The sequence below is a fragment of the Pteropus vampyrus genome, unplaced genomic scaffold, assembly GCF_000151845.1.
Source record: "Pteropus vampyrus isolate Shadow unplaced genomic scaffold, Pvam_2.0 Scaffold35, whole genome shotgun sequence".
NCBI classification, from domain to species: Eukaryota; Metazoa; Chordata; class Mammalia; order Chiroptera; family Pteropodidae; genus Pteropus; species Pteropus vampyrus.
In genome coordinates this window covers 6,752,226-6,764,854 of record NW_011888816.1, presented here as the reverse complement: position 1 = coordinate 6,764,854, position 12,629 = coordinate 6,752,226, and the positions used below count along the sequence as shown (strand labels likewise).

General features: G+C 50.0%; 1 protein-coding gene across 1 annotated transcript in view; it reads left to right on the top strand.

Moving 5' to 3' along the window:
* Nucleotides 1-1,305: 1,305 nt before the first annotated feature.
* SPSB4 (splA/ryanodine receptor domain and SOCS box containing 4) overlaps nt 1,306-12,629 on the top strand; it is a 63,000-nt gene continuing 51,676 nt past the window's right edge. Inside the window, exon 1 of the mRNA XM_011357450.2 lies at nt 1,306-2,150. Within this exon, the coding sequence (XP_011355752.1) occupies nt 1,457-2,150 (694 nt within the window). The 5' untranslated portion in view covers nt 1,306-1,456. The remainder of the gene's footprint in view (nt 2,151-12,629) is intronic.

Genomic DNA, 12,629 nt, shown 5'->3' with positions numbered 1-12,629 from the left:
CTTTTCCTCTCTACCTGCACTTTGGTTGGATGTTTGCTGCTGTTTGGGTGGGAGGTCATGGCCACACAGCAGGAAATGAAAATTGCCAGTCTCCTGTCCTGTCTCAGGGGAAGTCTTTCTGAGCCCAGCAGTACTCAGGCCAGGGTGGGGAAGGCACCTGCCTCTGCTCCGGATGTGCTGCAGGACTCAGCTCTCCATCACTGCCCGCCCCAGGGCCCATCCAAGCACCCTGGGTTCTGGTTGGTCTCCTCCTGTTGGATGATGGCAGAATTAATGTTGTTATGCTCAAAGAAAGAGCTTGCCCCTCCAATGGGAAGGGGTTCATTTAGGATACCTAGGGAATAGAGCCAGAGAGGAAAACCTTTCTGCAGTCTCAGGCCAGCCTTTCATTATTATTGTCTCTGATTCCCACTTCACCTGGAGGGATGCATTTTATCCCCATTTTACAGATAAGGAAACTGGAGTCTTGGAGAGGCTGAGAGACCTTCCTGTGGACACACAGCTAAGAGATGGGGAGAGGAGTTTGGATGCAGTTCTGTTTGGTTCTAGAGCCTGAACGCTAGCTCCCTTTTCCCCTTGCTTCTTGCTCACCTTCCCGTGGAGACCCCATCGCATCCTCAGATAGTTGTGTTGGTGGTGTCCATGTCCCTGGGTGACTTTGCTGGATCCTCACTCTGTGCCTTGCTTCTCAACCCTGACTGCTCTTTAGATTCTATTTAAGCTCCCCAGGGCAGCCAGGGAGGGGAAACAATGGGCCACACCTTATGTGTCTTTAGCCCATATGTCTTGGAAAACTGTCCACCCAGCCTTGACACAGAATTTGTCCCCTGGGATCAAATGCACTTGGGTTCTTCTCTAGGTTCAGTGATCTTGGGCAAGTCACTTAACTTCTCTGGGTTCAGTTCATATTTCTAAAATAAATAGAATTGCTCTAATTGCCTAGGATTGCTCTAAGTACAGAAGAACACAGACTCTGAAGCCAGATGACCTTGGTTTGAATTTCGGCTCAGCCCCTTATGAGCTGTGGGACTTTAATTACTAATCTTCTCTCTGCTTTTTAGTTTTCTCATCTATAAAGTGGGGATAATAATGTATATATCTTATAGGGAAGTCTAAGAGATTAAATGTGCTAATAAATGTAAATCGTTTAGAACAGTATCTGGCGTACAGCAAGTACTAAGTGCCAGATATTTTATTAATTAATCATTATTATTAATGCATGCAAAGGGCTCAGCCAAAGCATGGGCATAAATGGCTGTAAATGCCGCTGTTATAACCCATACCCTTTGCTTCCTTCCAGGAGCTTGGGCCCCTGCCCCAGCCCAGTAGAGGCTGTGGAGGTGCACCATCTGGAAGCCTGGTTCCTAGGCTCCTGGTCCATCCCTGGCTGCGGGGAGTGGCAGCTCCCACAAGGTAGCGGTGGCCTGCAGCGGTGGCCTCCTCCAGGCAGTGAAGCATGGGCCAGAAGCTCTCCGGGAGCCTCAAGTCGGTGGAGGTTCGAGAGCCGGCGCTACGTCCGGCCAAACGGGAGCTGCGGGGAGCAGAGCTAGGGCGGCCGGCACGGCTGGACCAGCTGCTGGACATGCCGGAGGCCGGGCTGGCTGTGCAGCTACGGCACGCGTGGAACCCGGAGGACCGCTCGCTCAATGTCTTCGTCAAGGATGATGACCGCCTCACCTTCCACCGGCACCCGGTGGCCCAGAGCACTGACGGTATTCGCGGCAAGGTGGGCCATGCCCGCGGCCTGCACGCCTGGCAGATCCACTGGCCAGCTCGGCAGCGGGGCACTCACGCCGTAGTGGGTGTGGCCACAGCTCGGGCACCCCTGCACTCAGTGGGCTACACGGCGCTCGTGGGCAGTGACGCCGAGTCGTGGGGCTGGGACCTGGGTCGCAGTCGCCTCTATCACGACGGCAAGAACCGGCCCGGAGTGGCCTACCCGGCATTCTTGGGGCCCGAGGAGGCCTTCGCGCTCCCGGACTCACTGCTCGTGGTGCTGGACATGGACGAGGGTACACTCAGCTTCGTCGTGGACGGCCAGTACCTGGGCGTGGCATTCCGTGGTCTCAAGGGCAAGAAGCTGTACCCAGTAGTGAGCGCTGTGTGGGGCCACTGCGAAGTCACCATGCGCTACATCAACGGCCTTGACCGTAAGTGCAGACAGTTGGGGGTGGGGAGCAGGGAGGAAGTGGGTTTCAGAGCCTGCCTGTGCCTAGAAAAGTCGAGCTGGGGAAGGAGGCAGGAGGCAGGTGAGGCCCTGCCCTCCATCGGCACTTGGGACCGTCCTCCCATGTGAGAATGTGATTAGAACGTGGACTCCGGGGCCATGCTCTTCTGTTTTATTCTTAACTGTCCTTAGCTGGCTAAGTGATCTTGGGCTGTACCTCAGTTTCCCAATCTGCAAAAGTGGTGCAGTGTTAGTAATCTTGGTCGGGGTCGTTGTGAGGAATAAGTGAAATAATAATGTATGTGACGTGCTTAGAACAGTGCCTGGCATCTAGTAAGGGCTTCGAGTGTTGACACTAATTGTGAATCTTTCAGTATATATAAGGGTTATGCCATATGGTATCTCCTGTGTGCCCAGCCTCATGCTCACCTCAGAAAGGCAGTGGCAAGTAGAAGGTACATTCTCTGTACCTGAATGCACTGGAGTTACTGATAAGTAATAATAATAACCATTGTTCATTGACCACCTACTGTATTCACGGCTGGAACCCAAATTCTAGCTTTTCCTGGTGAACTGTTAAAGAGGGCAGCTACCTCTCCTCTCTAGCTGATCATTGTCTCATGGGAATAAGTGCTGCAAGTTGTAGAATTTTCTAATTTTTCCAAGAGGATCCAGAAATCTAGATTTTGTGAGCTATCCCAGTTTTAAAGTTGGCAGCTGCTGCGAACACCATGTGGGCCAACAAGACACCCTTGTAGGCGACAGACAAGTCCACAGGCTGCTAGGTTCGACCCCTGACAACTCTAAGGCCTCCTCTCATTTGGTGTATACATAGTCATCCAGTGAGGCAGCTTAAAAATCATAGTAACAAAAATGGTTGTTGGTTTTAGGAGGGAGTCACTTGGGAAGGCAGGGTGGTCTCTGGACAGAGGCACATGTGGCCACCTAAGCCGAGACGATGAGTGGGACCTTGAGGAATCACATACTCCTTATCTAAACAGATGTCCTGTCACACCCCTGACGAAGCTCACAGGGGTGGGTACTTAGAGCCAGAATTCCAGTTTATTCATTTTAAAGGAGAGATATAATTGCCGCATTCCAGAGATGAGAAAACTGAAGGGCGGAGCTACAGAGAGCCAGAATGGGCTTAACCCAGGTCTGTCAGTCTCTGAAGCCCACTCTTTTCTCATGCTTCCCCCTTCAGTTGAGGAACTGAGAGTAACACCCCAGAAAAGAAATCCAGAACGAGATTTTACTCAAGTAGGATTTACATTTACTCTCGAGCACAGGGTGGGTTGACTGTTTTCGAGGGTGACAGGCCAATAGACAGTGGCCGGTATGTTCAACTCTCTGGTAGCATTGGCGACACTCTCGCTCATATTTCATTTTCATGGTTGTCAGACTCAGATTGCCATTGAATGGCATGACGTCATTCTGTTTTCTCTGATTGACTGGTTCAGTCGAGGAGCGGATAAGTGTGTCCTGAGAAGGCTAGTTTAGTGTCCTCCCAGTGCCTTGTGGAGAGTGTCTGGATCCCTCAGAGACATGGTGACCAGGCAAACCCCAGGGCTGAGAAAACCAACACCAACAAGACTGTTTTTAAACGAGATTGGAAAGTTTACTTGCCAGAATTGATCACTGTGCTAGAAGGGTAGACTCGGTATGCCAAAGCTCTGGTGTCTGATGGGCCTCATTTCCAGCTTCATGCCCAAATCTCTGTGGCTCTGTGTCTTCAGTGAGTCATTCTAACGCCTTATAACTCATTTTACTCATCTGTAAAATGGGACAGTATTAGGTCTCTTTCATAGCTGCGGTGAGATCTTGTGTGGTGGCACCACTAATATGGTAGCTGGGATTAAAGGCTGATCTTGAAACCCGGTGGGGGCTGCCTGAGCCAACAGCTGGGGCCCCAAGGTGGGCTTCCTCGTGGATATTGACTCACACTTGGGTATTATCCGTTGCTTGGTTTTCAGGTACAAAGCTAAGGCGCTAACAAGGTTGCAGCCAGTGGCTCCTCACACATGATAGGATCGGGAGCAATGAAGTCATGGTGGCCTCCTTGGTGCACTGCTGGGGGTCTGGGTGGGAAAGGACAGTTGTGTTTGGGGCATTGTGAGCTCCTGGATCCTTCAGGTGGCCAGAGAAACTTGAGGAGACTAAGATTTGGAGTGTTCCATCCTCCTCTCCACAGGCAGTGATTTTTCACTGAAGCTGGAATGCCTGCCTGGGAGTCAAAGGAAGGCCAGAATGTCAAGCCTGTGTCATCTCCCATTCTGCAACAGGATTGGTTTGTCTGCTATGGCCCTGGCCTATTGTCCAGATGGGAGTAATATTCTCTATCTCAGGCAGAGTGTGACTGCAGAAATGGGGAGCTCAACTTTTCTGGGCTTCTAAAGGCCCATGGTCAGTGAGACGAGCTCTGACCACTGGGTGGGCCATAGGATAGGCTGCAGTGTGGTCTGACGATGGCTGTTTGGGAAGGGACTGTGTGATGCCTGTACCTGGTGACTTGTGCTGAAGCCCACCAGTGCAGCGGTCCTCAACCTTTTTGGCACCAGGAACCGGTGCTCCTATGAGAATCTAATGCCTGATGATCTGAGGTGGAGTTGAGGTGGTGATGCTAGTGGCAGGGAGTGGCTGCAAATACAGATGAAGCTTCACTTGCTCACCCTGCCACTCACCTCCTGCTGTGCGACCCGGTTCCTAACAAGTGACAGACTGGTACTAGTCGGTGGCCCAGGGGTTGGGGACCCCTTTGTACCAGTGGATTCCTGGGCACTGGGGAGGTTTGGCCCTAGGGAGCTTCTAGGCAGGAAAGGTAACCCAAGATGGGGTTCTATACCTGAGAAGAGTTCTGACAACATTGGTTGTGGAATGATGGCAGGTCCCCAAACTCAGACCCTACTGGGATGAGGGAGACCACAGTTGGAGACAGGCTCAGGACCAGAAAGGTGGGGCCACTCTCTGGGGTTGCTTCCACATGTGATCATGGGGGCAGAACTCTGCCCAGGGCACAGCACAGACCTCGGCACTCACCAGGAGGCCGTGGACAATGATCAGTCCTCTCTCTCAATCTCATTGTTCTCCTTTGTAAAATGGGCATGATACAGGTTGCCAGCATGGAGCAGACACGCAGCAATTAGTGCTCACTGCGTCGATTAACTGGGTGAGCTGGGCCAAGTCCTGAGGTTCACCTATGGATTAAAACCAAAATTGCCTTCATAGGTGTTTCTCTTCTAATGTGACAGAAATAAGTTAATGGATATCATTTTCTCAATTGTTGAAGTTTTATGACTGTAAAAGCAAGACTTAGAAAGGGCTAACCACATTTAACTCCGAAGCATGAGTACGTTGAGAGCAAGAGCTCCTGGGAGTGCATTTTTCTATTGCAGATGTGTTTCTTCAGCTCTGCCATGGAGTGAAACCACTCAGCATCTCCAGGTTTACTGCAAAGAGCTGCGGGATGCCCAGGGGCTCAACCACCTGAGTGAGCTGAGAAGCATAGAACCGGGGTCAGACAAGTGGGCAAGCTGTCTCCAGATGACGGGATCCAGGGCCCACCCAAATAATTACAACAACAATAACGCCACTAAAAACTAATACTTAACGTAGTGCTTAATGTGTGCTGGGCTCTATTCTAGGCACTTTACAAACCCAAGTCACTTAATCTTTGTAACAACTTTGAACGGATACCTATATTATCATCTTCATTTTACAATGAAGAAATTGAGGCACAGAGAGCTTGAGTAAGTTGCTCAAGGTCACACAGCTTGTAACTAGGGAAACCAGGATTCGCACTGAGGCAGACTGGTGCAGTGAGCCTCTTGTGGAGACATTTGCAGCAGGCAAGGAGGGAAGAGAATGGACAGGAGAGGCTGCTCTGCCACCAGGTACAGTAAAGTGTGGGACCCTCTCCTTCAGCTGTGAGTTTGGGTGAGGCCCTGAGATGTTTGCTGTCCCCATCATTTTTGTCCTCCCACAGACTTCATCTCCAGCCCTCAAAGCTCTTGGCTCAGCACAGAGCTCTGCAGGGTGTTCAAAAAGCTAGTTGCATAAAGACAGCCCCAGCAGCGGCTGTGAATCAGGCATGCTTTGGTTGCTAACAGGATAATGTCATTGAAAATGTCCCAACCACTGTGAGGTTAGGCCCCTGGGGTGGGCCAGGCCTTTGGAATCTGCTCTGGACTAGTTTCTGGAATTGCTCCCAGGCTCAGGCTCCTGGCTCCTCCTCCATGCTGGCTGCCAGGAAGGCTGACACACCCACTTTTTCTCTTGTCTTGGAGTTCTTGGGTGGTGAGTGGTGCTTTGAGAGACCCAGGAAATGGAGAGGAGCCACAGACATAGACAAGCAGGCTTGGAGTCCCAAGTAGCTTTCATTTGGGGGTCATAAAAATTATACTTTCTCTCGATACCACCCATGTTCCATGCCCCGGGCCAGGTGTTTTACTCATTTTGCTCTATTTTTTTTTTTGTCCAAGCAGCAAACCTTGAGGCAATGTGACTGTTATTATTCCATTTTAGAGATGAGGAAACTGAATCTTGGGGAGGTGAAGAATTTGCCCACACAACTGGCAAGTAGCAGAACTGTGCTTAAACCCAGATCATAACTGCCCTGTGCCTGTGCCCGTTGCTGCCTGGGCCAGCTCTGCCTCCACTGCCCACCCAACAGGGCCTGATTCCACAGAGCAGGTGTCGGCGCCCTGGGCTCACCTTCCAGGGGAGTGGAGAGTGAGAACCACAGGATCTCGGTCCTGTTAGAGAGGGCTTGTCCGCCTATATCAAGGTGGAGAAATTGTATTTGCAGACGTAGTTCCTAGATGGTTTAATTGATCTGCCAACATGTATTTATTGGCGCAATGGCTCAGCAGAGGAGACTGGCGGCCAGCCAAGGTTTCTGGTATTGATGAAGGCCAGAGAGAGTTTTCTGCCAGGATGACTGCAAGGACACCGTCCCCTTGCCAAAGCTGTCCTTTCAGCCTGTGCTGAACTCATGACCTTCCTGCTCAACTCCCACGTGTCTCCTAGGTGACATGATCCTCACAGCCTTGCTGACATCCGGACTCAGCTCCTCTTCCCTCCAGACCCAGGTCCAGGCCCGGTCCCCCTTCACCTCTGCTCTATCATTCTGCCCTGACTTCAGCTCACCCCCAGCCTTCATCCCAGTGCTCTGTGCCCTGTCCCCTGCACCCTCGATTCAGTGTTGAGTTCTCCCACCCACACCCACACCCCGTTCGCCCCATTCACATGGGTCAGCCTTCTTTCTGCAGGTGAATATGAAGTTCCTCAGTGCACGGAGGGTGATCCAGAAGGCATGCGTGGGGAAGTAGACAGAGCAGGGACTTTAAAATATGGATGCATTTACTTTTCAAAGGTTAACTGCACGTGGCGGCAAATGTAAATGCTACCAAAGGGTATCCAGTGAAATACCCCCACCCCAAAGCTCCCCATCTCCTCTCCCTGCTGGCAACCACCGTTAGCAGAATCTCATGTGCCCTTCCAGAATTTTATGTCAGAGAAGTTTTACAAAAATGTGATCTTACTGCAAACAGCGGTCTGCATCTAATTTTCCCCTTTGATATATCTTTGTGATTATTTAGTATAAGTAACATAGAGTTGCCTCATTATGGCTATATCATAATTTAATCATTTCATCTCCTATTTTTTGCTATTTAGACAATTTCCAATCTCAGAGAACTTTCGATCTTGATTTGAATCCTGTTTCTGCCCCATCCTGGCTAATTCACTTCCTCAGACTTTAGTTTTCCCATCTATGCAGTGGAAATAATTATATGTACATTGCAGAGTCACTGTGTTAGAACTGATGCAGAAATGAAGCATGGTCCAGCCTGTGGCTCGCAGTAGTTGCCTGGTGGAAGGGAGCTCTTGACATTACTGTGCTTTATCCTGCATTACCAATTGTAGCATGCCCGGTGCTAAGCTTATCTTGGGCACGGGATGAATGCTTGTGAATGATTTAGTTTCTAGTTTAAAATACAGTAGAATTGTATTAATTTGCTATTAACGAGGCTTCAAACACACTGTTGGATTAAGATCCTTTCAGCTGTGTAATCCAGTCAGCCCTCACATAGAGTGTGTGTTAGCACAGTCACACCCCTGGGCCCCTTACTTGCACAGAGCAGGTCTATACTAAGTGTGTTTTGCTGTTTTATTATTGCTGCAGCTGCTACTGCTGAAAATGGTAGCTCTTTGAGGTGGTGACTATATTTTTGCTTTCTCTACTATCCCCCATAGCACCCCTTGGAACAGAGTACATAGTAGCTGCTCAGTAAATGCACATTAATGTTCTGGTCTCCCATGAGCTTTTCTTTTCTGCATGGCAGCAGGACTTGAGTCAAAGTTGGCTTGAGTAGAGGAGGCCTGGCTATCAGCTGCCACCACCTTGAAAACCTGACCCCTGAATGACCCATTCTTACCTCTCATTGTGTGCCATGTACAGCACATCTGTCCTCACACCCAGGTCAAGCAGAGGCTGCAAGATGGGCCCACTGATTCAACTCAGGAACTTAAATTTCAGAAACCGGTCTCTATCTTCTGTTTTTCACAGAAAGAAACAGATTTTTAGCTGAAAAAAAAGGGTTCACTTAGACACCTTGGCCCTGATTTCAAGTTTTTTGTTGTTGTTGTTGTTTTGGTTTTTTGGGGTTTTTTTTTTTTCACGGTTAACAAAGTCGTGAGTAGGTTCCATCTAGGAAGTTCTGCCTGCAGGAAGGGGGCTTTGAACCCCAGGCCCAGTCAGGATGAGTATGGAGAGAGGACACTGGAAACAATATGCCACCACCATCTTTCCCTTGAGGGCCACAGTGTGACATCATGGGAAGAGCTGGGGCTCAGGGGTCTCCTAGCCCTGGACTCAATCTTGCGTTGGTTGCTAATTAGCAACCCCGAGTGAGTCACTTCACACCTGAGCTTCAGTTCTCTCATTTGTAATAGCAATAGAAATTTACTTTGCCATGAGGCATCAGGTTCCTGGATAATACATAGAAAGAGACTAGGCTAGTGCCTGGCACCTAGGAGTTACTGAAAAAGGTAGGTTTAAAAATTGCCAGTAATGACTTTTATCGCTCTCATAGATTGATAAAATTACTTAAGTGTTATTAAATGTGGAAATAATTATTGTTATCAAACTTGGGTCCACGTTGTGAAATTTGAGGGACGGCACATCAGAGAATACGTTGGTTTGGGGAAGTTTTTGACTCTTTTCTCTTTAAGATACATGATGGAAATGCCATCTGAGGTTCAAAGGCCACTGTGAGATTGTCACAAATGAGCTGGGAGTGTTTAGCTTTCCCTAAGAGCAGTTTTATAGGTTCCCAGCTAAATGACTGGTTCGAGCGTTTTTAGCTCCCGGTGGTGACTTACAAGGACGTCCAAACAGGCGGTGTCCCTCCCAGCTATATCCATATGTATGTTTAGTGGGGATGAGCTGCTGAGGCGGTGGGCCTGAGGGCCAGCATCTGCCTCCAAACAGATGTTACTAGGCCTGGCTGTGGGCTAGCCGCTACTGGACCTTTAGAGGAAAGAGAAGTGGGGGAAGAGGTTGCTGGACTCTGCTTTTCAGGGCCTGCAAGGAGGGTAAAGGCAGGCCCCAGGCACTGGGGCTGGAACAGATACTGTCCCGTAGCCAGTGCAAGACCCCCATTTTATAGGTGTGAGCTAAATGGACCAGACAGCTGGGAAGACTTGCCCAAAGTCACCTGCTAATTTAAACCCAGGCCTCCGATCCCCCTCGAAATGCACCTTGCCACAAACAGAAGAGTGAGAATTCAATGCAGCTGATGAGTCTGTCTTGAGGAAACCCAACACAGATGATGGAGGACATTGGAGTTTAGGAGAAGAATGATGGGTGGGGGTAAAGGGGCCTGCAGGGCTTTCTAGGGAGTGGGCTTGGAGCTTGGGCAGAATTTAGAATGGTGTTCCCCCAGCTCCACACACACGTACACATGAACTTCCTGGACTTCTCACTGCCTCTCATTTGCCCAAGACCATGTCCCTACCCCAACTCAGACCATAGAACAGTGGTGTTCAGCATGTCAGAGACCAGAGATAATTGATCCCTCCCATTTACTACTTGGATGACCTGGGCATAAGTTTCCTAACTTCTCATACCTGTAAAGTGGGTATGATGATGGGGCTTACCTTATAGACTTGTTGTCAGCAGTGCTTCTCAAACCTTAATGTGCCTTTAAGTCAGCTGGGGGGTCTCTCGTTAAATGCGGATTCTGATTTAGTAGGGCTGGCTGGGGCCCCAGATTCCGCATTTCTGACAAGCTCCTGGGTGATGCTCATGATGCTGCCCGTCGAGGGCAGGGCATAGGGAAAGGCTCCCACCTGCCTGACATGTCCCCTACTCTCACCGCCCACTGCCTAAGCCCATTCTGATCTTACAGCCAAGCTAATCTGCTTACTCCTCCATGGCTTTGTCTGTGCTGACCTCTTTGGAAATGGCCCGCTTTCTTGGCTTCAACAAGGCCCAGCGCTGCCTAGCCTGGCCCTGACCACCGCCCTTCTTGCCTGTCTGATGCGAGGACAATTACCTTCTGCATCCCCTCCCTTTCCTATCCAGCCCATCTTCTCTCTTGTTCTCATCTTCCCCAACCACCGCCTGACTCAGTTTATGTGTTCCGGAGCCCAAATTCTCACAGTTGCCAGCAAGGTCAACACAAGTAAATCCACACTATTATCCATGAATTTCCCATGAGAGCCACTTTGTTTGGGAAGGGATTACTGCAAATAGAAACAGCTCTTTGTTAAACAGTCATTGATTGAGCGTTTACAAAAGGCCAGACATGCTCAGCACTGCTTGTGCATCATCTTATTTAAACCTCCATGGCCTTGTACAATGCTAGTAAGCACCCTCTGCACATTAGCTCATTTAATCCCCATGGATGAGGAGAAGATACTGTCCTCCCACTTCACACTCGAGGAGACTGAGGCTGATGGTGACGAGGAGCCCGCTCATGGCACATGCTTGGGAGGCAGCCATCCGCAGATTTGAATCCAGGCCTCAAACTCCAGCGCCCATACCGCTAACCTCCGCATCACAAGGGTCACAGTGAGTGCTTCGTGGCTTTGTGGGTGGTCCTGAGCCTTAGCTTTAGTATGTTTAGCAGAAGGGTTTACTGAAGCTGCCAACTGTAGCTCCCACTGCCACAGCATTTAAACACTCTTAAATACAGTACCGCCAAGCTGCATGCATTCTCACCCCTGATGATTGGAATTGGTGCTGACTCTGAGTGGGTGCTGCTTGGGAAAGCCATGAATAGAATAAGCAAATTTGCAGGAGGATGTTTAAATGACTGGGAGAGCAAATGGCCCGCTAGGCAGGCGGCAGCATTTGTTTGCCTATGGTCAGGAAGCCAGCTGATCCTCCCAGTCTTGTCCCTTGGTTGAGGCGAAGGGGTAGTTAGCGTGAGTTACGGCCCTAGCCCAGACACTAATAAGGCTGCTTGTCTGCGGCTTTCCATAATTCAAGTTAAGCCTGTGCCATTTAATAGCCCTTCTTCATCAGATCTTCCAGGACTCGGTGCCTCCTTAATGATTTATTTGCTTGGGATGAAATTAAGCCGAGACAGTGTGAGCTTGGAAAATACTGCCATCTGGTTCTCCCCACTTCTTTATCCTCCTGGCGACTGCCTCTATAAATAGAGCTGCAAGCCCCACTTTGTGACCCGACTGCTGGGAGCTCCGATGAGCACAGGCTGTCCCGTCACAGGGACCACACTTGATGGGGCACCTGCTGCCCCTCATCTCTCCCACCTCCAAGGCTGGTGACGCCATTGGGGAGCCAAGAGGCCAGAGCTGCCAGCAAAGACTTTGTCATCCCGGCTTAGAATCATTTAAATAGAAGCATTTGAGTTGATCCATTTGGAGCCACAGCCATGTTCCAGATCTTGTCTTATTTTCTGTTTCTTCCTTAAAATGCGGATGTCCCAGGATGAGAGCAGGATGCTTCTGGTGTTTAGTGAGGTAGATGACAGACAGCTCTCTGCTTGATGTCTGAGCTTTGCTAGAAAAGGCACATTCTTCTGCCTAAGAGTGGCCGCTTCTGGAGTAAGGGGCCAGAGTCATAGTCAAGGGCCACTCCCAGAGCTCACCCAGAGGCGGTTGGGGCTCCTTTGGAAATCCAGAACCCGGGAGACCCAAGTAGCCTCAGAAAAGGGGCTGAGCCTAAGGCTGCATGAGGACTGGGGTGGGGCGGGTAACAGGAGTGTGCTCAGGCACCTCATTGCTGCCTCAACTGCTTGTCTGCCCCATGGAGGCCCCACCCAACTATTCCTGTATTTTTCTTGTATTTTTCAATTTCCTCACAATTTGGGTGCTCCTTGCCATTAGTTCACCTTGGCCCCGACCCCACCCCTGCACCCTGACAGCTTCTACCTCACTGTTAGCTGGCACGTTATTGTCTCAGGTCTTGGTTTAAAGTCTTGAGACTCGCTGGTGG